Here is a 25,900-nt window from a genome sequence, read left to right as displayed (position 1 = left end):
ACTTTTGTGTCGTTTATTGGAAGGTTTGTTGCCTGTTCAAGCAAATTACACTTCTATCTATCTATATCTATATACGGCTTGTGTGTGTGTGTCTGTCTGTCTTTCGCGATGCACGGCCCAAGTTCTCGATGGATCTGCTTCAAATTTGGTGGGCATATTCAGGTAGACCCCGGACACAATCTGGTCGATGAAAATTTTCAACCCGTGCTCTCAGCGCACAGCGCTGAACCGATTTTGGTTTTTATGGTTTTTCTGTACATCCATTCCCAGTAACTCTTCCTTATCTTCTCCAGTGTTTTGCGCGTTTATCTCCCTTCCTTCGTGTGGCGTCAATCGCGTACGGTGCGGGTATTGGTGCGCCACTCACCCGGCAAAGCCGGGTACCCGGCGAAGCGGGTATTCATCTAGTTGTCCAATAGTTTTAACTGCGTCGTGATTTGTGATGGACGTTACCCGCAAAATGGGAATTTTATATATGATGTTATAATAGTTGGTTGTATATGAAATGCTTGCAGGAAAATATCTTTAATCCTGGATCATTACCTTCACCAGAGACATACTTCTCTATCTATGTCTCTGCCTTCACACACGAAATGCTCCCCTTGGGTCATAGGTCAAACACTTCAAAACCACATCAACAGCAAAACAAAACAACAACAACATTAACAACAACCACAACCAAAACCACAACAACAAAAAGAGACAGAAAGCAAAACTAAGAAGACTAAAATTACAAACAACAACAAAAAGAACACCAACAACAAAAATTCTGCAAAAAAATGTTTACTTCCAGTTATTTCCCCTGCATGACTGTCTAGGGGACGTAACTCTATCTGCGAATAACCTGCAGCAGACGCGAAGTTAAAACATGTACATAGGCAAATCTCAGAAAATCGCTGTGAGTGTGAAGGTGATAATCTACTAGACTTTCTGTGCAGCCTTGAGGCTGGAGAGTACGGTTTGAATGTGTAAGTATGTTTGTCCGTGTGAATGCATTTGTGAGAATAAACGAGTACGGTTTGAATGTGAAATAAACTTATTAAAGATCCATGCTCTTCAAAATAGACAGCAATGGGAGCAATCGCTGCAATGGCCTGTAGTGTAGACTAGTGTTATGTAGTTCGGTCTTATAGTTTCCGCTCCACTGATGATCAGTCTGATGCCTTCAAATGCATCTTTTCAGGTTCTGTCAGCGCCCCAAAAAGTTAAGCACTAAGTCTTTGTTTATTTCGAGGTTTTTGGTTAGGAAAGCATGCTGGAAAGCTTTATAATCTCTCTGTCTCACTGACTCAATGACTCAGTGGTATCCTTAGCGGATTATAACTTTATTCAGTTATTCTGCAGAAAAACAGAAATGCTGCAGTAAAGCGGTGCTGTAGTTTTACTGCAGAAAAAGTTTTTACATTGTTTTGGCAGCATTTTGTACTTGCTCATTATAATAGTGGAGACATTAGATCCCCCTCTGTTGAGAGATAGACTCGTCGCCATTGTAAAGTTGGATGGGAGTGAATGACCACACGCCTTCTGATTGGTCCACTGTGGAGCAAGCTATTATGTCCGGGGGGGGGGGGGGGGGGGGGGGGGTGAGAGGGGGGGGGGGGGGCGGAGAGAGAGTCTGATACAAACGCTCCTTTACAAGAACGTTGGTTTTTCTGCAGAAAAACTGTCACAGATTATTCTGAAGAAAAGTTAATCACAATAATGCTGCAGAAAACATGTTAACATTATGCTGCGGAAAATCTGTTTTGCTGCAGAAAAAAACGATGCTGCGGCGGATGATGACATTATTCAGAAATGCTGCAGAAAAAAACGGTTCTTCTGCTGCATTTCTGTTTTTTTTGCAGAATAGCTGAATAAAGTCATAACAGGATACAGTAGCATGTTTGCTCACAACAGAGAAGCACATGGTAAAAGCACTGCAATGTTTGAAGGTAAAGAAAGAAATGCCGCTGCTTTGTGAACTACTCAACTAGAACACGTTCTGTTGCCCCAGGTCATGTGGGCTAGTGAGTTTGAAAATTGACCAACCCCCACAACACTTGTTAACAAAAACTTTTGCAGATCTGATTAATGTTACATTTGATTTTGTATAGCTAAAAAGGACGTTTATTCTGCGAGGATCAAAGAAAGAAGGTTTGGACTCAATCACACAGTTACAGTCTGGCCAACATTTTTCATGTGTGTGAGAACAAAAATGTCCCAATGAATTCATGAGCCATTCCACATCTTGCAGTAAACAACATGTTATAAGTAATAAATGTTGCACTTGCTTATTCAGGGCCTCACATCCATGAGAGGTAGCATAGGACAAATGTCCTGGCCAATGTAAAAGTGATAGGACATTTGTCCTGAACAAAAACAAATCAATAGGACATTTTTTTCCCGTAACAAAACGTAAACTTGACTAGTTTCTTGGCACGAGGGTAAAAGAACAAAAATACTTTTTTTGGCAAAAAGTGAGCAGCTTTGACTGCCACCTTTTCTTGTTTTGTCAGCTGTCGGGTTTCAACTATCTCCTTGTCTCTCTGGAGAGATGGCACTTGCACACTAACAGCATGGTCTTTGGTTTCTTGATGATCGGTAACTGGGCCGATTTGCGAAAGTTCGAACAGACAACGGTAAAAGTGTTGGACTTCCCTGTGTGCTGACATGAGGTGCAAAACATAAGTTTCCTCTCTGGGTCATGCGACACCCACGGGAATGATGTCGCCCAGCTTGAGACGAAGTTACGCGTGGGGGTGAGGGAGGGGGTAGTGTTTTTCTTCGGCTCCGATGTTTGACTATCGCGATCGACATTTTCACCTGGGCGATCGGGCTCTAACTGCTCTGGGGCTGGAGGAAGCTCAGTTTCCGTGCTACTGACAGATGATGAGGGAAGGGACTTGAAGTGTAATTTCTTCTGTCCCTTTTCTGGGATCAGATTTCGTTTAGGCGGCATGTTTGTTATTTTCGGGGAAAGCGCGAAGGGAGGCAACTCTCAACTGGCTTCGAGCATTCCGAGTTGCGAGCCTTGGAAACTCTTTGGTACTAGAGGCACAAAGTGTCTAATTTCGTCTGCTATACACATCGCTTCGCAATACATCGATAAAATAGCATTCAAACTACTGTAAATTGAGAAGTACTGATGATGTCCGGATCAAATGATAGAATAATCGGACATTGACCACTTTGTGACAAAAACAATAGGACATTTGTCCTCCTGCATGAAAAATGTATAGGACATTTGAAAAAAATATCCTCATATGTCCGATGTCCGACGTGGATGTGAGGCCCTGCTTATTTTCAAGAGGACTAGCATGATGTGCTCAGAGCAAAAAAGCAATTGAGTTCTCTGTAGAAGTTATTTAGCCAGAATTAAGGGGTCTAATAGTCCCTGGATACAGCAAAAACACCCACAGGAAGTGCACCTATTAGTATAGGAATTTGCACTCACTTTGGGTCAAATTGGACCCCTTCTGGGTTATTTAGAGAGGCACTGATTTCGGATGCCATTTGGGTTCATGAAGAAGTGACTGCAGTATAGTTTTCACTCGGATATACCTTTAGTGCAGTTTCGAGGTTCCAAAACTAGAGTTGACACATGCATGGTCGTGCGATCACATTTGACAGTAGATTTTGAGTCTTGAATTTTGAGTACGTTAGGTACTCAAGGTCTCATAGTGTAGTTCTGCAACCGCAATACAAAGTAATTAATGAGATAGTCAGCAACTGAGCAAGCCATTTTGCAAATAGAACAACGCTGTTTGCTCAGAGTCTTATGCAGTGGCGAGTGGGGGACTGGTGATACTCATGCCTGTGCATATGATATAATGTGCTTTCGTACAATTATTTAAGGTAAAACAAAACTTCGGCGCCCAGATCAACTTAATTCTTTATCCTCCATTTTCTGTGGTTATGCAATTATAGACTCCAGCAGTCATAACTAAATGTTAGACTAACTTATTGTCTTGTACAGAATAACAACTGTGTGAATGGTGCTATACTGAATGAAAGAGTGTGACATGAAGTTCTTGTACATCATTGCAAAGAGTGTGAATGACGTTTTAGTTTAGATGTCAAGCGCTTAGAGCAAGCCTTTTTAACGAAAGTTTTTGATTTAGCGCTATATAAATGTTCTTATTATATTATTATATTATTATAACTTTGACAAGTGATCTCTTCTTCGTTCATGGGCTGAAACTCCCACGTTCACTCATGATTTTGCACAAGTGGATTTTTATGTGTATGACCCCGCCATTCAGGCAGCATATGCCGATTTTGGGGGAAGCATGCTGGGTATTTTAATTTTTCTATGACCCACTGAACTCTAACATGGATTACAGGATCTGTTATGTGCACACTTGGTCTTGTGCTTGCGTGTACACACGAAGGGGGATAAGGCACTAGTAGGTCTGCACATTAGTTGACATAGGAGATCGGAAAAATCTCCACCTTTTAGTTTAACCCACCAGGCGGCCGAGGCCGGGATTTGAACTCACAACCTTCCAATTAGGAAGCTGATGTCTTATCCATAACGCCACTGCGCCTGTCGACAAGTGATCTAATTATAGCACTGTGTTCTTTGTGTGTAGATCATTCAGGGTTTATAGATTCTTTCTAGCTGTTTACCTAGACAAAGGACCTATATATACACCTGAACAAAGGCACATAGAGATGGCATAAGCATCATTTATGCCAAGATTTGTGACGCATGTTGCCAGTCACTTAAAGGCCTTCATATTGACAGGTGGCTAGTTTATTATCAGGTCAAGTTCAGTGTATGGCAGATCTATGCCACTTGCTGAGCACTTTAATTGGCCTTGGTCAGTTTAGCAGTTTCACAGAGTTATTAACACAGTTAACAGGATAGTCCATAGTGAACAAATGCTGACATTATTCTTTTCAGACCAATGTGAGTAGTATAACATTTTAAAAGAAATATAAATATGTATTAAATGTATTTGTCAGAGGAGTTTATAACATTCACTCTTGTTTTTTCTTGCCATGGCTTTGCTCATGTAAGTAGATGTATCACATTTTTGTTCTGCAAAACTGTACCAAAAGTCAACTAGAGGCAAAACTCTCAATAATTTTGGGACCGATCGCAATTCTATTGTTCATTTCCAAAAAACAAAACAATCAAAATCACCAACAATTTTCTGTGACCCAATTTGGAGCCAAATGAACTTTGGATTTGCCACTATATCATGTTAACAAAGTGTGTTTGTGTGTGTGTGTGTGTGTTTACGCGCTTGCTCGTACATGATGAAAACGTGTGTACCCAAAGACAGTTGAGTACATTACCACAGGTGTTTTTGGTACATAATATTATGTACCAGTGAAAGTCAACACCGTAAAGCAGCGGTCGCATGTTCTACTTCATACCCTGCCTACTATTCCTTACACGAGGAGAGGATACCTGTAATTTTATACTGGAAAGCAAACACACACACCTTCCCTTGTGTACATACATGTACCTGTACCAGTGTTTCTTATTGTCTCTCCACCCCCTACCAACCTCGAGCTCGCAACCCCCACCCCACCTCTTCACCTCTTTCTCTGTAACTTCCACTCTTTCATGCCCTTATGGCCATTTTCCTTTCTGTTTAATTAAAGGCGATTTTGTGACTTCTCAAGTTCTGCAGGTCAAGAACTGAGTTTGTGTTGATCATGAACCCCTTGACACACCTTCCTTAGGGTGTAGAATTACTGGGGTATCGAGTTTACAATTCTGGGGGACAGCTAGTTTTGTAACAGGCAAGAAATAGAGCATGAGATCTTCTGTTTTTCGTGTGTGATAGTGTGAAGTCTTTGGATGCATGAGCTTTCACTAGTAGTTAAAGTGTCTTGAATGAATGAACTGAAACACAGGTGAGATCTTTGTAAATAGTGTGTTTGTGTGTGTGTGTGTGTGTGTGTGTGTGTGTGTGTGTGTGTGTGTGTGTGTGTGACTTTGTACAGTTATTCATATTTTATGTGTGCTGTAAGATGTAGATAACATCAACTGTGAAAAATGATGAAGCGTGTTCTCAGCCAGCTAACACACATGTACACTATCACCCGCAGGTCCCATTGTTTACCTGGCAAATCAATTCACTGGCATGCTCCTCCACAACTTGTGTGTTACACTTAGCGAACTCAGGGTTAAAGTCAGAGCAAGATTGGGAAAAGTTCTCAGATTATTTGGGTTAGCCTCGCACAGTAATTCTGTGTTACATGTATCGCATTTTGTGCGCAGACTGTCGCAGGGTCTGAAGTGGAATGCACGTGAAAAGTTAACAGTCAAGTGAGTGCAGAGAATCGGAACTTGCTTTCTACTTTGCTTGTTGGGCGGGATGTAGCTCAGTCGGTAGCGCGCTGGATTTGTATCCAGTTGGCCGCTGTCAGCGTGAGTTCGTCCCCACGTTCGGCGAGAGATTTATTTCTCAGAGTCAACTTTGTGTGCAGACTCTCCTCTGTGTCCGAACACCCCCATGTGTACACGCAAGCACAAGACCAAGTGCGCACGAAAAAGACCCTGTAATCCATGTCAGAGTTCGGTGGGTTATAGAAACACGAAAATACCCAGCATGCTTCCTCCGAAAACGGCGTATGGCTGCCTAAATGGCGGGGTAAAAAACGGTCATACACATAAAATTCCACTTGTGCAAAAAACACGAGTGTACGTGGGAGTTTCAGCCCATGAACGCAGAAGAAGAAGAAGACTTTGCTTGTTGTAATTATGTGAACCCAAGTATTGTGTTTTAAATGGGGGGAAAAGAGCACTGAACATTGAAGTAAACAATTACAGCGCAATTTCACTGCCAGAAGACATTGATTTTGCAAAATGTTGTTAAAGTTGACAGGGTTAAATTGCTTGAAATGTCTTGCATTTTTAGTCCTTAGTAAAGTTTAGAACAAAGTTGCTATAAGTTTTTGATTGAAATTTGGACTTTTTTTCATTGGTGTTCTAGTGATATTGATTTGGTTGAGTTAAGGTGTAACATTTGGAAAGATCAAGAACCTAAGTGTGTCTGTGTCTGTGCGTGTGTGTTTCAGAGTCAAAACATCAGAATAGGGTTTCCAATCGATTTCATGAAACGTTGTCCTTACGAAATCTCTCAATACTATTACCTCTTCTTCTTCTTCTTCTGCGTTCGTGGGCTGAAACTCCCACGTACACTACGTGTTCTTTGCACGAGTGGAATTTTACGTGTATGACCATTTTTTACCCCGCCATTTAGGCAGCCATACCCCGCTTTCGGGGAAAGCATGCTGGGTATTTTTGTGTTTCTATAACCCACCGAACTCTGACATGGATTACAGGATCTTTTTCGTGCGCACTTGGTCTTGTGCTTGCGTGTACACACGGGGGTGTTCGGACACCGAGGAGAGTCTGCACACAAAGTTGACTCTGAGAAATAAATCTCTCGCCGAACGTGGGGACGAACTCACGCTGACAGCGGCCAACTGGATACAAATCCAGCGCACTACCGACTGAGCTATATCCCCGCCCTACTATTACCTCTTAATTAAATAGCCGGAATACATGTACTTCTATATATATATACGACTAGTGTCTGTCTGTCTGTCTGTTCGCGATGCACGGCCAAAGTTCTCGGTGGATCTTTTTCAAATTTGGACACCGTATTCAGCTACACCCCGGACACAACCTCATCGATGAGATATTTCAACACGTGCTCTCAGCGCACAGCGCTGTGCGCGCTGAACCGATTTTTTTTGGTTTTTGTCGGGATCCACTACCAGTAACTCTTCCTTATCTTCTCCAGTGTTTTCAGCCGCGATTATCTCCCTTCCTCCGTGTGGCGTCAATCCATATTCCCGTTACTACGTTACTATTTTTAGAAGGTCACTGCACGTTACTATTTTTAGAAGGTCTCCAGTGTTTAGCGCGTTTATCTCCTTTCCTTCGTGCGCCGGCAAAGCCGGCGTACACCTTTGCCGGGTCCCAGGCTGCGGCTCTACTTCTTCCCGGCGAAGCCGGTACCCGGCGAAGCGGGTAATCATCTAGTTTAATATATATTTGTAGAGAAGAATAGCAAAGTAGAAAGACACCACTGACAGGCAAACACACACAAGCACGCACACAGACAGACACACACACAGTGACACACAGTGACACACACATCAGGGCCGGACCTTCATAGGGTTAGGGGGGCCGGGTTCCCAATTGTGGAAGGGGTATTTTAAGCATGCCTCCCCGGAAATTTTTTGAAATCTATATTAAAATATGGGCACTCTAGCGCATTCTAGGAGTATTTGTCATGAGGGTTTTTTTACCCTTGGAGGAGGTACATGGTCAGGCCAGGGGGGGGGGTTTCCGGGCAACAGGAAAAAAAACCCATGGGTCCGGCCCTGCACACACACACACACACACATGCAAACTCACATACATGTACACATGCACATACATGTTCACACACACACACACATTCACACACAGACACTCACACATACACCTCACCTCACTGCCACTCGGGGTTCCCCAGCAATAAAACTGACACTGACAGCTGTCTGTTGCTTTAAAAATCAATTTCTCTTAACCCTTTTGCTGCTTGCATGTAGGACATTAACTGACGTCCTGTGTACACAGCTTCATATGGGCAAAATATCTGTCAAAACAAAAGAATAACTTAAAACATAAAACAAACAATATTTGTGTGTGGTGCATGTATTCGTCTATACATCAAGGGCAAACTGAAAGTTGTCAATACAGGTATATAATTATACAGGTAACGCTTCGTGTACACATATTTTATGGCATCGAAGACGTTTAACTGCTGGTGTATAATGAGACAGTGGCAATAAAGATCGACAAGTTAGAAGTTTGTTGCACCTTCTTCTCTTTAAGCCTCAAATTAATTGCGCAAAGTCCACTTCACGAAGCTGGCTGCGCAAAGCTTTGGCACTGAGTTTTTAGTCAAACAACTTTGCGACGTCTTCGCGAAGTGGACTTCAGGCTCATTTATTGAATTAAGGCCATGTTGCAGAAGTCTGATTCAAATTGCCCAAGAATTTATAGAATTTGACTTTCAGGTTAGTCACAGTATATCACAGCGGGGAAAACTATGATGTTTTGAATCCAGTTTAAAATTTAAAAGTATAACAATAACAGACATGACGGAATGACTTTTACTCAGTCAACTGATCTGAGTTACCATGGCCAGACTGATACTGATTAAACTATTTGTCAGAGCAATAAAAATCATATCATGCATTTTAAATAATGATAATTATATCTTCAGGGGTGTTGGGGTAGGGGGGTTGCAAGAAAGGGGAGACAGCTGTTGTCCTGACATTAACCTTAGAATTGTCACTGTAAGTACAGTTTTCTTGTCAGCTTCCATTTTGTGTCATGTACCAGCTAAAAATGCAGCTGTTACTTACTTGTTTGTTTTGTTTTTGTAATGAACAAGCTTTAAGTTAACAGTATTGCCTTTTTTTTACCCAGAAATTTGTTTTAAAATTAACAAGTTGATCTTATGACAACTGATTCATGGCACTGTCAATATACTTTTTTCTGTGATTCTTTGGTAAATTTAGAAATACTATTTTCATTTAATTTGAATTGATTGAAAACTTTTCTTCTTTCCACCAATTTTGTATTTTTGTTTGCAGAACAGTACATATACTGCTTTTTCAGGAATAATAACAGACACAAATGGTTATTAATTTGTGTGAATATGTGACAGGGATTGGCTTGGGCGTCTGTCATCGGTCTTTCGCCATGTTAAATTCGGAAAAGACCGACACACATGGGTCTCAATCCATCAATTGACCTATAGACATGCAGCAGAGTCAGTCAGCTCGTCTTATTTTGGCGAAAATCGTGATCGAAAGGACTCGCAGCAAGACTGGGAGCGCCGCAAGACTTAGCATGCAGACCAAAGTTTCAGTATTGTAAACAACTGCTGTCTTGTTGTTTTTTCCCCCCTTCCTTACTTAATTGAAATGAACATAGTGGAGACCAGACAAACAAAAAGTGATAGATAAAATGACTGTTGCAGGTACATTGTAAACAACTTTCAGAAGTTTCTCCTCACTGCCGTAATGCACAATTGCGGCAGTTCCGTGGTGAAAGGAAAGGTTTTTTTCTTGACTGATTGGTTTGCAAAATGACTGATTGATTCATGGCTGAGTCAGTCAATGGACCTCTAGTGGACAAAACCCAAGCCAATCCCTGATGTGATGATCTCTTGGTCACAGTCTCTCTTGCCCAAAGTGCAACATAGTATGTGTATGCTTGCCATTCTAAATCTGAAGCTCTATCCTGTTAAGTGCCTTTCTGGTGGCAGCTGGAGAGCTGAGTGAGAGTAGCCAGGTCAGGCATTCCCATGCACTTAGTCTCTCTAATTACCAACATAGAACATAACCTGCCTTTTATTGTGATTGGTTTCTTCATAAAATCTGTGTAAGTGACTGGAATGTACAGTTACACGTACAGGCCAAATGAGAAAATTGTGTGTTAGGTTTGTGTCTGACTTCTGGGTGCTCAGTCTCTCTCCAAAAAGAGCAGGTGCAACTGGTTGTAATTCGTGTGAACAAATTCAAGGTTTTTTTCTGCTTTTTCCTGTCTATATACACTATCAGTACCAAGACTTAAGATTTGAACAAATATGTTCTCTTTCAGATCTGAAGCCTAGGAGACCACCACCATCACCATTCCAGTAACACAAAACTACTGTATGCTGTGGAGGACAAAGCTGTCACAGTTTAGTCACTTTGACGACATATATACCGTCTACAGCGTAACAATTAAATTGTTACCATGGAGATTGTTTTCCGGGGAGTGGCTGTGAAAAAAGGGGAGCGGGCCATTCTGCAGGATGTTGGGGGTGTCGCTCGTCCGGGCGAACTTCTGGCTGTCATGGGACCCAGTGGTGAGATAACTTTCATGAGATTAGACAAAAAGCATGTGTTTATTGAAAAATGCCCGACAGATTGGTTGTTCATCAGTCTTCTTGTTTTGACCGGTTGGTTTAATTTCCAACAAAACTAAACAAATAGATTAAAAGGGACATTCCTTCCTGTGCAAACGATCAGATCTCAAAAGGGGAGATTAGTCTTACATCGGGAGGTCTTAAAATGGAGGTTCCACTGTAAATGGGTGCTTGCTTGCAGGTACGTCGATGTTGATTGATGGAAGCTTTTAACACATGTTTTACACGCCAACAAACCGGCACGGTTGGCCTAGTGGTAAGGCGTCCGCCCCGTGATCGGGAGGTCGTGGGTTCGAACCCCGGCCGGGTCATACCTAAGACTTTAAAATTGGCAATCAAGTGGCTGCTCCGCCTGGCGTCTGGCATTATGGGGTTAGTGCTAGGACTGGTTGGTCCGGTGTCAGAATATTTTTATTAATGTGACTGGGTGAGACATGAAGCCTGTGCTGCGACTTCTGTCTTGTGTGTGGCGCACGTTATATGTCAAAGCAGCACCGCCCTGATATGGCCCTTCGTGGTCGGCTCGGCGTTAAGCAAACAAACAAACAAACAAACGCGCTAACAAGTTTTTATACCTCTGTAGGCTAACAGACTTTTCACAGATGTGTTCCATTTCAGGTGGTGGAAAAACAACTTTGCTGAACTCACTAGCTGGAAGACTTACAGTGGACGCTGGAGAGATCACTTTCAATGGTGTCGTACCCAATAAGACCATGAGACGTAAATTGTCCTATGTCTTGCAAGAGGATGTCTTCTTTCCCAATCTCACTCTCCGTGAAACTTTATCGGTAATTGTGTGTGTGTGTGTGTGTGTGTGTGTGTTTGCACATTTGTACATAGGTAAGAGAGAGTGTTGTTGCTATTTCTGATCTAGTTGTCATCCTTCTCTCCCTTTCGCTTGCTTTTGATACTTATTCATGCAGTATATATATACTTGAAGAAGGCCTGCGGGCCGAAAATTTAGATTTAAAAAGATGCGACATTCTGGCTTGGTTTTGGACTTTTTATTGTGTTGTTTAAATAAGCTTTTTTAAGCTTTAAAAGGTTTTCCAGCCTTCATTGTGTGCAGTGGTGCAGAGGAAAAAGAGTTTCTTGAATTCTGTATATATACATGTATCTATATAATTGTGAGTCAAGTCAGGAAAACAAAACTCTATAGTTATGATTACACAAAGGCAACAAGAGTTTTGTCGTGGGTAAATTGTTCTTCGATCTTCTGTACCCTGGCCAGCTGAATTTCAGGGGAGCATGCTTGGCATGTCATCAGGCACTTTTCACTTTTCATTATTAGAAAGGGATGGTGTCTAATAGCTATAGGAAAGGTCTATTGGACAAATCTCTCAGTTTAGCCTTGTGTGTGGTTCATCACCACACTAAATGAGCCTAAAATCATTTAAATGTCCATGGACGCTTCTTTCAGTGTGGGACATCACTTCCACAGGGCTATTTCGGGAACATATCCGATCAATGTACTAAATGTTAAGTAACACGCATAGGTAAAATCTACAAGTGCTTGCTCATCATGAATATGCCGATTCTGATTCAGTTTACCACCATTTTGAGACTCTCGGACAAGATGTCGAAGAAGGATAAGCTGCAGCGATTGGACAAAATCATCGACGACCTGGACCTCAGGAAATGTCTGGACACAAGTGAGTAATGATGATGATGATGTTGCTACTGCAGATGATGACAATGATGACTATTCTGCTTCTGCTGCTGATGACGACAACGACAGCAATGATGATGATGATGATGATGATGATGATGATGATGAATACCAATGATGATGACCAATATGATTTTAGTATTTTAATTTTTTAATTTTTGAATCAGTATACTATCTGGAGCCTCCCTTTTACCACCTTCTCCTTCTGTTTATAATTCCCACCACTTGGGCAGCTTCAGGGCATGTTCATGGTAGTGGTGACTTAATTTGTGACTATGAGAAGAAGAATTCGAAGGCTACAATGTGTTGGGCAGTGTGTAGGATGTTGGAGGGGGGATGGCCATTTTCATAAGGTAGATTTAGATAGAGCGTGTAACCATACAACACCCAATTTTATGTTCATGCACTCTCCAGTCAACCAACCTGGAAATGGGTACCAGACCCTGTTCAGGGCTGGGGAAGGTGAAGGCAGTGATGGAGAGCAGATAGGCACTGCACTCATGAAGCTGGCCATAGACAAGTTGAGGTCTTTGAAATCTTGCTCCGCTACATCCAAATGTTATGGGATTAATTTTACCCTAATTGTACCATGAAGGCATGGGTCTTAGCTGTGCAAAGCATCCACACTGCAATATAGCACAGATTGCTTTTCAAGATCAGAGGAATTTACAACAATTTCTTTTCAGTCATGGGTGATATGTGGAAGCGGGGCCTGTCAGGGGGAGAGAAAAAGCGAGCCAGCATTGCTTGCGAACTCATCACGGAACCTTCCATCATCTTTTTAGATGTGAGTATCAGCAGCACTGCAGTCTTTCTTCCCCTTCTTTCTGAAGTTGTGTTGGTAACTGTTAAATGAAAACTAATGCTGAAATAGAGCTATATGGGCAGTTAATAGGGACATACAGTGAAACCTCCTGTCAAGACTCCCAGTTTCAAGGCCAACCCCTCCCCCCCACCCCCCCTTTAAAAAAACCGTCAGAACTTATTTCTTTTAGATTTTCTTTTGTTAATGTATCATTTGTCTGTAAATTTGAAGACTACCTTCTTATAATATTTTATTTTCTCAGATTTTCTAAGGTTTCAAAGGGGTGCTTGACTGCACAGATACAGTCCTCTCTTCTTAAAATAAGTATATAGCTTCTCATGCTAGGATCTGCAAGTAGACTCTTTACAGTCCTGTATTGTTCTCAGGCCTTGGTCTTTGGTCATATAAGCATATGTATTTGATATGTTGTATTGTTCTGACCTCTGGCTGGTCAACCGTCCGATAGTTTTGACAAGTAGGAGGTCTTAGCCAGGACATTTGTCATTGGACTTATACATATTTTCAATCCAGGTCCAACTGACCTATTATCCTCTGAGTCTGGGAAGAATACTATCTTTATACTGTACACACTTCAGTAATTAATGAAAGTATTTGTGTGTAATACAGGAGCCTACATCAGGTCTTGACTACAGTACTGCCTCCAGTCTGGTTCGAACCTTGCGCACCATCACAGAAACCCAGAACAAGACGGTCGTCATGACCATCCACCAGCCATCCAGTCAGATGTTCTTTACCTTCCATAACCTCTTGCTTTTGTGCGACGGCCAGGTGAGAGATGAGAGAGAGAGAGTGGAACGGAGGTAGCGAGAGAGGAATTTCTGAGTGTGCAGTTGTTTTCTGTATTCTTTTGTGTCTACAGTATTTAACAACAAGTCGCGTAAGGCGAAAATACAACATTTAGTCAAGTAGCTGTCGAACTCACAGAATGAAACTGAACGCAATGCCATTTTTCAGCAAGACCGTATACTCGTAGCATCGTCAGTCCACCGCTCATGGCAAAGGCAGTGAAATTGACAAGAAGAGCGGGGTAGTAGTTGCACTAAGAAGGATAGCACGCTTTTCTGTACCTCTCTTTGTTTTAACTTTCTGAGCGTGTTTTTAATCCAAACATATCATATCTATATGTTTTTGGAATCAGGAACCAACAAGGAATAAGATGAAAGTGTTTTTAAATTGATTTCGACAATTTAATTTTGATAATAATTTTTATATATTTAATTTTCAGAGCTTGTTTTTAATCCAAATATAACATATTTATATGTTTTTGGAATCAGAAAATGATGGAGAATAAGATGAACGTAAATTTGGATCGTTTTATAAATTTTTATTTTTTTTTACAATTTTCCGATTTTTAATGACCAAAGTCATTAATTAATTTTTAAGCCACCAAGCTGAAATGCAATACCGAAGTCCGGGCTTCGTCGAAGATTACTTGACCAAAATTTCAACCAATTTGGTTGAAAAATGAGGGCGTGACAGTGCCGCCTCAACTTTCACGAAAAGCCGGATATGACGTCATCAAAGACATTTATCAAAAAAATGAAAAAAACGTTCGGGGATTTCATACCCAGGAACTCTCATGTCAAATTTCATAAAGATCGGTCCAGTAGTTTAGTCTGAATCGCTCTACACACACACACACACACACACAGACACACACACGCACATACACCACGACCCTCGTCTCGATTCCCCCCTCTACGTTAAAACATTTAGTCAAAACTTGACTAAATGTAAAAAAGGAGATTTGGTAGGGCTATTACTTTCAGATCTTTTTTTGACTCACATGCGAAGCAAAAGTGAGTCTATGTACTCACCCGAGTCGTCCGTCCGTCCGTCCGTCCGGACGTCCATCCGTCCGGAAAACTTTAACGTTGGATATTTCTTGGACACTATTCAGTCTATCAGTACCAAATTTGGCAAGATGGTGTATGATGACAAGGCCCCAAAAAACATACATAGCATCTTGACCTTGCTTCAAGGTCAAGGTCGCAGGGGCCATAAATGTTGTCTAAAAAACAGCTATTTTTCACATTTTTCCCATTTTCTCTGAAGTTTTTGAGATTGAATACCTCACCTATATATGATATATAGGGCAAAGTAAGCCCCATCTTTTGATACCAGTTTGGTTTACCTTGCTTCAAGGTCAAGGTCACAGGAGCTCTTCAAAGTTGGATTGTATACATATTTTGAAGTGACCTTGACCCTGAACTATGGAAGATAACTGTTTCAAACTTGAAATGTGACCAAAATAAGGTAGTGAACCACTAAAAGTGACCATATCTCATGGTAGAAAGAGCCAATGAGCACCATTGTACTTCCTATGTCTTGAATTAACAGCTTTGTGTTGCATGACATGGATGAACATGTATTTTGGTAGGAAAAATGTGTAAAGCAGTTCTTAGTGTATGATGTCATTGCTATGTAAAGGTCAAGGTCAAGCATGTGAGTCGTATGGGCTTTGCCCTTCTTGTTTTTCATTAAAATCTGTGTCAGTGATTTTCTTAGAGTGTGTGCAATGTAACGTTCTACATATTTTTTCCAGATTGTTGTTCAACTGTGCTTCATGTAAATAAGGTGTTCCTCTTCTTGCTGGATGTTTGATTGTGTTTCTTGCATATTTTTGTCATAACTTGTAAATTGCGTTGACGGTTACTGTTCAAGCTCCGAATGTTCATTTGTTTGTTTTGTTCATTGCTTGCAAGTGTTTCCAGCGCTTTAAATAAGGCCAAAAAAAAATAGGTCTGTTTACGGTAACATAGGCAAAAAAAAATAGGGTCGGTAGGTCGGGATTTGTTTTTGTTTTTTTGTTTTTTTTCCAAAAAAACCATATTTTTACGTTATTTTGCCAAAAAACCAAGATTTTTTTTTTTTTTTTTCCCCAAATGCCAAAAAAAAGTCTAGGGTCGCGCAAAAAAACTAGGGTCGGTCGGGTTACCGTAAACAGACCTTTTTTGGGGGGGGCCTAATATTGGTTGTCAGTCTCTATTCACTGGAACTTACTAGTACTGGGATTAACATTTGTATCTACCCATTTTACACTTTTTTACAAAGTTAAATGTTCTTTTGTTTCCTTTTTCTTTTCTCATTGTTTGTTTTGTTAAGTTCTGTTGACAATCATGAAGTGAAATATGTGCAGTTAATGACCTCATAAATATGCTCAAGCTTATTGCTTCTTTGAATGGATGTATGTCATTTGCCTTTACTAAAGCAGGTGTTGCAGAACATTGTTTTTCCATACATGTGTAGCTAAGTCTGTTCAATGTGCTGCTGTGGATGCTATTTAGTCCTGAGATTTTATTGCATTTTTTCTCGCTTCTTCAATAACAGCTGGCGTATTTTGGGCCTTGTAGAAACGTCATTGATTTCTTTGCTGATGTTGGTTTCATCATGGATGCTCATTACAACCCTGCAGATTTTATCAGTAAGTAAACGCTGACATATTGTGTTGTGTTTCGAACAACAATAGAACAGAAAGACTAAAAGTGTTTGTGTGTGTATGTTTGTGCACGTACGTACATGTATGCATGTGTGTAAGTGAGCAAGAGTGTGTGTGTGTGTGTACATGTGTGTTTTGCCTTTTATAGAGAATCATTCATTTACAACAAAAAATGCCAGTCACTTTGGAACAAAACAAAGCAGTTAACACATTTGTGGCATAAACAGTTGAACAAAAGCTATTACCTGTTCTCTCTTGACATTTTGTATTATATTTTCAGTCATAAGAGGTGATCTTTTTACAGTGTTCTATATATCTTAATTATTTTTCTTGCTTTATCCTTTGGTGTCTTTTTCCTTTTTTGCAACGAAAGTTATGTTTAGGAATTTGCTGGCATGTGTGTGTATTTGTGCAAGCATGTAATGTAATAATGTTATGCTTTTGGTAGTTTGCGTTTACTTATATCTAAATGTCATCTTGTTCATTCTTGCAACAGTATTTTATAAACCAAATTACCTTAAGCAATGTATGAGTAAATGTCAAACTGAATTTATCATGACAATTTCTGTAGTACGAACAAAAAGTGTCTAAACGTGAACTACAAAGTTTAAAACAAAATTTGTTTTAAATTGTGAGAAGAAAAAAAAGTAGTGTGTGTCTATATGTTTGTGCATGAATCTCAGTTTTTGTGTATAAGGATTCAAGGATGCATAAACAAATTAAATAAGACAACAACAATAACCAAATAAAAACAAGTCTTTTCAAGCGATATATAAACATTGAGTCAGTCTAAAAAAAACTGAATATATTGGACAATTTATCATCTAGATGAGTAAGTCCTGGGCTGACCGAAACCCTTTGACCGAGACAGAACTGACTCAGTGCACTTGCATGGTTCCTAAAGGAACAGTGGACATGTACCTGATTTGCATACGATAGATCCTTATTTTTTAATGCATTTTCAATTCAAACAAAGCATTCGTATATTTATTTTTTTTAATATAGGAATTAATAAGGAATACAATGGAAGTTTTGAATGTGTTATTGCAATTTTATTTTCAAGCAGAATTTTGTTTTTAAATTAGTTTATTATCTTTTAAGCTTCCATGTGAAATGCAAGCCCATAGTCAAAGAGTGTTTGACAAAATTTCTTTGATTTCAATTGAAAATGAGGCCACCACAGGAATTGATGAGGAAAGCAAAGCAATCATTTTTGAATCTGTTTGTGAAAAATCGATTTAGATGACAAGTTTAACAAACTAACTATCTAATTTTTAAGCTTCCAAGCTGAAATGCAATCCCACAGTCAAGATTGAGTCAAAGAATGTTTGAACAAAGTTTCGTTCAATTTGCTCAAAAAAAGTATTTCTTTGTATTTAATACAAAAAGTCGTATGATTTTTTTTACCAGTTGAAAAGCTCAAAGAGGGAGATGAAACAAAGAGCCAAATTTTGAAAGCTGCCAAATGTCTTGGGTGAGTAACTTTTATCTGTTTTTAAATTTCTCTCATCATCCTTAAACCCCCCGCGGGTTAGGGGGAAGAATTTACACGATGCTCCCCAGCATGTCGTAAGAGGCGACTAACGAATTCTGTTTCTCCTTTTACCCTTGTTAAGTATTTCTTGTGTAGAATATAGTCAATTTTTGTAAAGATTTTAGTCAAGCAGTATGTAAGAAATGTTAAGTCCTTTGTACTGGAAACTTGCATTCTCCCAGTAAGGTAATATATTGTACTACGTTGCAAGCCCCTGGAGCAAATTTTTGATTAGTGCTTTTGTGAACAAGAAACAATTGACAAGTGGCTCTATCCCATCTCCCCCCTTTCCCCGTCGCGATATAACCTTCGTGGTTGAAAACGACGTTAAACACCAAATAAAGAAAGAAAGATCATCCTTAAAAGTAGAAGAATTTATGAATCAACAACTATTTATTTCTCTCTCTCTCTCTCTCTCTCTCTCTCTCTCTCTCTCTCTCAGAGGTCCTTGAAATGATATGTTTTAATCCATGTATTTTTGTTTTATAAAACCCTGTGTCTTTCTCATACCAGATTAATTATTTTGATTCTGAATTAAAGTAAAGCAAAAAAACGCTCTTTTACAGTCCTCTGATGGCTTGTCAATATATGCATTGTGTATATTATACCTGTAGTGAAAATATACAAGAAAAAAATGTGCATGTTTGCATACGATTCCTGAAGTGTATGTATCAGAGGGTTATCACTTTTAATTTATAACTTTTCAACTTTTATTATAACTTTTACCCCTTTGCTTCATTCTGTAAAAGTCATCGCACACAAAAACACCACAATAATCATTCTCTCTCTCTCTCTCTCTCTCACACACACACACACACACACACAAGGATAGAGAGGGACAGTGGAAGGACACCATCAAAAATCAAAAGTGCAGAAATGAACTACCCAACCATGAATTTACATCAAAGGGGACCATCCTCACACAAATTAACTTGCAAACAAACTTTCCCCTCTTTTTAAGCTGCCATTTATATATAAATGGGGCTTACTGGATTCACTCTGTCTGTTTGTTTGTTTGTTTGAGTAGGGCGGGTGGGCGGTTGATGTCTTACAAACAAGTCGGGTAAGACTTGCATCTCTGGGTCAATTAAGCTCAAATTTCGTGAAATTGTAAGGAATAGGGTTAGACGGGTGTATGCAAAAAATTACATTCGTAACAGTAGTCAAACGGAAGATATTAGCTTTTAACGCTTTTTAATAAATCCCTTTTTTTTTAGATGAGTGATTCACAAACCGATCCAGGGGAGGAAACCAACTGACAGATAGTTACTTCCCTTCGAGTCTTTGGCGTTTGTTTATTGGTGTGTGTGGTTCCGTGGTACGGACTTGTGTTATTACTAGCACTTTGTTTCTCACTTCGACTCTATATATTCTATAAGAATCAGACAGTGTAAAAGTATTACCATCAACATACTCAGTTTTTTCTTTTTTCTGCACTCCTTTCTCGCTCTCTCTTTTGTTTTAATTTAGTTTTTTGTAATTTTAAGTGTTTTTAAAAATTATTATTTTTTCCTTTTTTTCTAATTCTTTTTTTTTTTTTTATCAGTGTCAAAAGTTAGACAGGTCAACTGGTTTTGCTCTGAGTGAGTGCAGCTGACGGTGACACCTCTCTGCCCACAGAGGGGCTGGGGAGGGGGGGGGGTGGGGGGTGGTAATGAAGAGGTGTACTCTTCCAAAGTTCAGTTGTCACAGCTTAGGGTAAGGAAAGCGGTGTTGTGTACAGGCGTCTCAGTGGTTAGTCGAGACTATCTGAAATAAGGTCTCGGCGAGGACTGTTGTTGTTAATCTGTTACTTTGATGCCGACAGCTCTCTCTCTCTCTCTCTCTCTCAGTACTCCCTCTCTCTTTCTCTCGCTCTTTCTCACTCTCTCTCAGTAGATGGTTTGAAACTGTTAAGCGTGACTTAAGGTCGCAGATTAGGTCACAGGTCAACTGTTTGTGCAGAGACGGTATCCATGTCCTACCCCCGTGTCACCACGGGCGGCTTTTTGCCCGTTTAGGTCAATGCTTGTTTTTAAAAAAAAATGTATTGGTTTGATTGTACTTAAAGATAATATTTGTAAGAAAGTGTGGATCGGATGTACCTGTGCACTCCATGATCTCATTAAAGCTGAGGTCTCTCTGTGATAATACATTGCACGTGTAGCTGGAAAATCCTGTACAGACTTCTGTACAGTAAGGTGGCATGAAATCCTGACTTACAGAGCACGCGCGCACTTCACCGTGTCATTCAATGCTTGAATTTTGCATAGATAACTTCCTGTCATCTATCTCCTTGGCATGGTTGAGGAAACTCTTTTCAGAAGGAAAAAAGACTGCCAAGATTTGAACCCCCGACCTCAGTATTTCAGTATTTTTAGTGTTTGTGTGCGTGTTCGGAAGGTGAGAGCAAATCAGACGTTTTTCAGTGCATTCAGCTGTCATCACTGCACCAGGCGTTGGTGTGTCTGGCTTTGGTGATTGACTGAATGGTTAATTATGCTTCAGCGTTCTTGTTTGTTTTGTGGATGTTCCCGAACTCGGTGCACCAACACAAAAATCCAGAAATGCTTGCACTGGTGGTGTGGCCCTAGCTGTTCTTGTGTGTGCATTTGTACATGGGTACTTTAATATTTGATCCTTATTCTTTGCATTCATACACGCTCATTACTTATATCAATGTAACCAGCCATTTGTGACCAGGTTCCAAAAAGATGGAAACTTTAATCGAAGATAATTTGATGTTATGATGGGAATGTGTTAGGGCCGGACTCGCTGGACTATCACTCATGGACACAAAGACAGACACGTCTTTCTCTCTCCAATCCGTCAACAACAAAGTGACAACAGCAGAAGATATAACTGGCATGGTATTCTTTATTCCTGTTTCTATCTTCCCTCCTCCTCTCCGCCTACCCCGCCGAAGCCGTGTGGCCACAAGCCACAACATACAAAGTTGACTACATCAGTTAGTGGAGCACACTACAAAATACGTCCACACTCTTCCGAAGTTCTCAAAGTTCTCTTTCACACCCCTAGCATGTACACACATCATCACACTTTAGCTAGGTTATTAGAAAATAATTTCAAACAACCAATCAACATCTTAGTAACCACCCGTAACCACGACACTCTAAGCAGGTTCCGTGTTTTATTGGTTAAACGTAAGACAAGAGGAAGGGGATGAACACAAGGGGGGGGCGGGGTAAACAACTGACCACCTGCCAGCTGAGCTGGCATCCGATCTCCCCGATCCAAGGAATTAACACCCTTTGATCGGAGGGTGTCAAAAGACACGGCTAGAGCTTCCTCTGGGAAACTACTCCTGGTTAGGCCATAAAAGTTCAACTGACCTCCTGCAGGCCCAAAGTACGGGTCTTGCCCCAGGAGAGCAGATTGAATTCACAGAGAAAAAAGACTTGCTTGAAGTGGATAGCCACTGCTAGGCAGCTAAGGGCGTTTACGATCTACAGATGGCTGGACACGTGCATATCAACGTAACTTAAAACAGATAATGACATTACACAAAACATAAAGCGATCCGCAACGTGGACTAAAAACACTTAACTGGACAAAAACCAATTTAGAAATGTTTTACTCTTATTTACCAAAACAAAATTCAAATAAAGATTCCAAGCTCTGTTCTACTTCCCTTCAACACAAAAACTTACAGCGGCAGCCCCCAACACCCCTCCTCCCCTTCTTGAAGGCTTCACAGAGATAAAGAAGTAACGACATATCTGACAACTACAAGCTCCACAGAACAAGACTTATATACTAATATAGTAAGTTACAGTGTACTATACCGAGCAACAAAAGAAACGCGAAAAAATTCGTCATTGTTTGATTGACAAATTCTCCAACAATTATAGAGTTAGAATTATCAAACCACAAAAGTTTGATGAAGGCATGTTTGACCTTACTTTTGTGTGATTATTTTGATGCTGTGACTGTTTTAACACACGGGACAAGCAGGTATAACGTTAAACACATAATACGCGCTCGCAGCACGTGCAAGTGGAAAAGGAGAAATCTGACGTGTGAGATGTGTTCATTAATACATTAGCAACCAAAAGAGACCATGGCACGCTTGCTGCCAGTCTCACTTTTGAAACAGCCAGGATGTCAAGATTGACACCACCAAAATGCCAGGTCCATTTAAAGCTGGGGATGATCCAGAAGCGCTGGCATGTGCTTTAAACGTGCATATGTCAACAGTCTATCACCCTCAGCAATTTTCTGTTCACATTAGAAGCACTGCAGTTATGCAACGCGGTGGATTTTTCGCATTATGATTATCCCAAGTAACACCCTCAACAGCGCATGTGTCGGAATTTCTTTCCAGTGTGTTTTAACAATGATGATTTAAGCTCTCCTAATCTGTAGATGAAACTCGTACTTCTGCTTGCTTTGTTTGCTTGCCGAAATAATATTGCATCCATAGACAGCATTCGCATCGACACAAACTCAAACATGCTGGTTTGTTTACAACTCAGTTGGAGGTGAAGGTCGGAAGTGAAGATCATTGCGCATGCGCATCTCCGACCTTGGGAACACAACTTGTTGTCGTCTAATGCCTATGGCCCTTTGTGTATTCTAAGTAATAGCAACAACTACGCTTTAGTTGCTGACAACGCTAGTCTCTTTGTATGCATTCCATTGCACGACTACAGAAAAGCAAGCTAACACGGCTGGTAATCAGCGAAATGTTTGATGGTTGACAATCGGGCAACAGAATGCCAGTGTCACTGTCAGTCTTCTTGTGATAGTGTTGGTCCAGAGAACAATACCTTCCGCCTGTGCCCGGTCCTGCCAGGAAGTAGTAATGCAAATAAAATCTCCAAATCAACCCTGACAAGTGCACCTGCATATGCAGAAACTTCATCCATAGTCAACGCTTTGGTGTTAGAAACTTGCAGATTCACCTATTTTCAATTTCAGACAACATAAATTATCGATCCTGTGAAACTAGTGAAAGCTACCTATCCAGGAATCCATGCAGCAGCCTGGTTGAAGTTTATTTCCATAGACATATATATATGACTGTACAACCCGCCATAAAAAAAAACACCTAGGCAGATGCGTTTGAGTGCAGATTTTTGTGATGAGGCTGTTTATTGTAAAACCAGTTATATGACTGGAAAGGCCGTTTATTCCCCTGCACCATATTCAGCAAACAGATCGATTTTACATTCATGAGTTAGTGTCTGTACAGTGGAACCTGCAATACCGACACCCCAAAAAAACAAATTGAAATTCACAAAAGCAAGTTTCCCACTCAAAATTCCAAAAAAATCAGAAGAGCTGAAATAAGGTACACATTTTGCCCGTTGCGTATCTGCCAAGTTTTTTTTTTAATGACGGCCTGTAGTATAGATCCCTGCTATTTCTTATGCAGATTTAAACGCTCGCACATCCCAGCTATTGAGGAAGGTGAACTTCACCTAATAAGGAGAAACCGAGAGATTGTCATTAGATGGGTGGATGTGGTTGGTAAAAAAACAAAGAAGTTGAAGTGAAAAATCCGATCTGTCAACATCTGCCAATTACAACAATTTGATATCTGCTACAGTTTTCCTTGTTTTGAAAAAACCCCACCAAAACAACAGGGTTTATCCATGATGAGTGATTTAGGCAGTGATGTGGTGCCGGATTGTGTTTTTGATGATTCAGAGAATGACATAAAACCACAGCCTGGTTTTACACCGAGTGATTTAATTGGAGTTAAAGTCAGGCAGCCCAGAGTTGCTGTTGAGCATCTTGGTGTTAGGACTTCAAGGAGGTCACAGGGCGGGTCTATGTATAACAGTGACAGTGTTTCAGACAACTCAAAGCAAGCATTAACTGCTGATGCTGTTTCTGAGAAAAGGGACATGGGTGTTGAAAATGCTAACTGCTTTGTGAACCACGAGGAAGATGGTATCAAGTATATTACGGATGACATGATAGAGGATGGTGCTCACGTTGTGTTTGACTGGGACAACACCTTGAAACTCTATGACACAAAAACCAAACAGCTCTCACTAAGGGTTGATAAAAAGTTTCTGCTGCACCTGAAGAATGACCGTCACTGTAAACTCTATGTCATCAGTGCTATTAGACCTTCTGCCATGAATCTGTCTACCATTCTGTTGGAGATTGAGAAGCTGAGACTGACTGATGTTTTTGTCAACGTTGGCTTCAAAAAGGATGGTTGTGACCAAGTGGATGGTGTTGTGGAGGACAAACCTGTTGTAAAACCCAGTGAATACGCTCACAAGGGGAATGTGATTATCTGTGGATATGACAAAGCTGAAACCTTTCTAAAGCTGTCGATGTTTGACGCCAGCAAGGGAGACAAAGTGGTGTTTTTTGATGACGAATATGAGAACGTTTATAATTTCCATGCGATCGTGCCAAACAGTACGTGCTATTTCTGCAAGTGATAAGCTTCTCCCTCTCACTGGACACCACTCCAGTTCTTGTTTTTTGTGAAAACATAACGCTGTTTTGTTCAAAGAGATTCTCTTTTAATTTTCGAATCATCAACAGCTTGATGGTTAGACTTTCCAAAGAAGAGTTGCCACCCCATGCTCAAGGTGCCTGCTTATCTGCAAATGATGTTCCTGTACCTTATTATTTCCTGAGAGGTTGGAAAAAACATTGATAATGCATAAATATTTTTGCCAATGACTAATTTACATAGTCTATGGACCATTTCGAAGCTGGGTTGGGAGAGGGGAGGAAGAGATAGCAGACTCTGTTTCAGCGCACCGCGTGACACCGCTAGACGCGTGAAGATTTTCTAAATGGTCGCTAGGCTATACAGTACAGTACACAACAAATATATGCCTTTCTTTGAGCTCGCTGCCCATCACACCCACGCACCCCTTTCCCATGCCCCCATCTCCTAGCCTCCCACCCTACCCGGCCCCCCAATTCCCTATCTGGCCCTCACCGATCGAGTGGTCTTCACAGAAAACACAAATTTGATTGTACCCTGAGCGTTCACTTATTGAGCTTCTTTATCATCACTTCAGCCCCGAATAATATGTATACAGTAGTCCCTTCCATTTCCGGCCCTTTCGTGGGCGTGAACCTACCCGGAGCGGCCAGCTTTCCCATGACTAATGAGTTTTCCTTCTATAATTGACTCTTAATGGCCGTTAACTTGTCTGACGCGGTACGCGGTCAACGGTCACTGATTTTTGCCCTAAGGTGCCCCTCTTACTCGACAGGAGCGGCCACTTAACGGCCACTTGTCACTTTCGCGGGCGAGCGCCTGTGGTGTGTGTGTGTGTGTGTGTGTGTGTGTGTGTGTGGTGTGCACAGACGGCACAGCACGAGCAGACGACATGAATACTTACGCATGCGCAAACTGTAAATACAGACATGCGCATACATGTACATTTACGGCAGTCACTTCCGGATCGATCACAGCTGATGTGAGTTTGAAACACTTGTTTATCTGACACTCAAATACATATATATAATAATCCAAACAACACACATAGAAACATACGAAACAATAGCTTAGCCAGGACGATCGAGTTAA

At 40.7% G+C, this 25,900-nt stretch overlaps 2 protein-coding genes across 3 annotated transcripts in view; both read left to right on the top strand.

The window, feature by feature from the left end:
- The first annotated feature begins 854 nt into the window (after positions 1–854).
- Positions 855–25,900, top strand: part of LOC138971157 (uncharacterized) — a 45,449-nt gene continuing 20,403 nt past the window's right edge. Inside the window, exons 1-8 of the mRNA XM_070343790.1 lie at positions 855–968; positions 10,610–10,859; positions 11,538–11,707; positions 12,466–12,571; positions 13,275–13,375; positions 14,021–14,182; positions 16,745–16,838; positions 18,264–18,327. Of these exons, the coding sequence (XP_070199891.1) occupies positions 10,748–10,859; positions 11,538–11,707; positions 12,466–12,571; positions 13,275–13,375; positions 14,021–14,182; positions 16,745–16,838; positions 18,264–18,327 (809 nt within the window). The 5' untranslated portion in view covers positions 855–968; positions 10,610–10,747. The remainder of the gene's footprint in view (positions 969–10,609; positions 10,860–11,537; positions 11,708–12,465; positions 12,572–13,274; positions 13,376–14,020; positions 14,183–16,744; positions 16,839–18,263; positions 18,328–25,900) is intronic.
- Positions 22,822–25,524, top strand: LOC138971158 (uncharacterized). Of its 2 annotated transcripts, none has more exons than XM_070343792.1 (2): positions 22,822–23,060; positions 23,765–25,524. In XM_070343792.1, the coding sequence occupies exon 2, from the start codon at positions 23,985–23,987 to the stop codon at positions 24,789–24,791; it is 807 nt and encodes a 268-aa protein (XP_070199893.1). In that variant the 5' UTR covers positions 22,822–23,060; positions 23,765–23,984; the 3' UTR covers positions 24,792–25,524. The 2 variants fall into 2 exon arrangements, with proteins under 2 accessions (XP_070199893.1, XP_070199892.1); XM_070343791.1 differs by having other exon boundaries at positions 22,822–23,270.

Source organism: Littorina saxatilis, linkage group LG7 (assembly GCF_037325665.1).
Source record: "Littorina saxatilis isolate snail1 linkage group LG7, US_GU_Lsax_2.0, whole genome shotgun sequence".
Classification (NCBI taxonomy): domain Eukaryota; kingdom Metazoa; phylum Mollusca; class Gastropoda; order Littorinimorpha; family Littorinidae; genus Littorina; species Littorina saxatilis.
The sequence above is the reverse complement of the archived record's forward strand: the minus strand, read 5'-3'. Positions and strand labels throughout refer to the sequence as shown.

Coding starts and splice junctions, on each gene's coding strand:
- LOC138971158 (XM_070343792.1), top strand. CDS start 23,985: ATGATGAGTGATTTAGGCAGTGATGTGGTGCCGGATTGTGTTTTTGAT.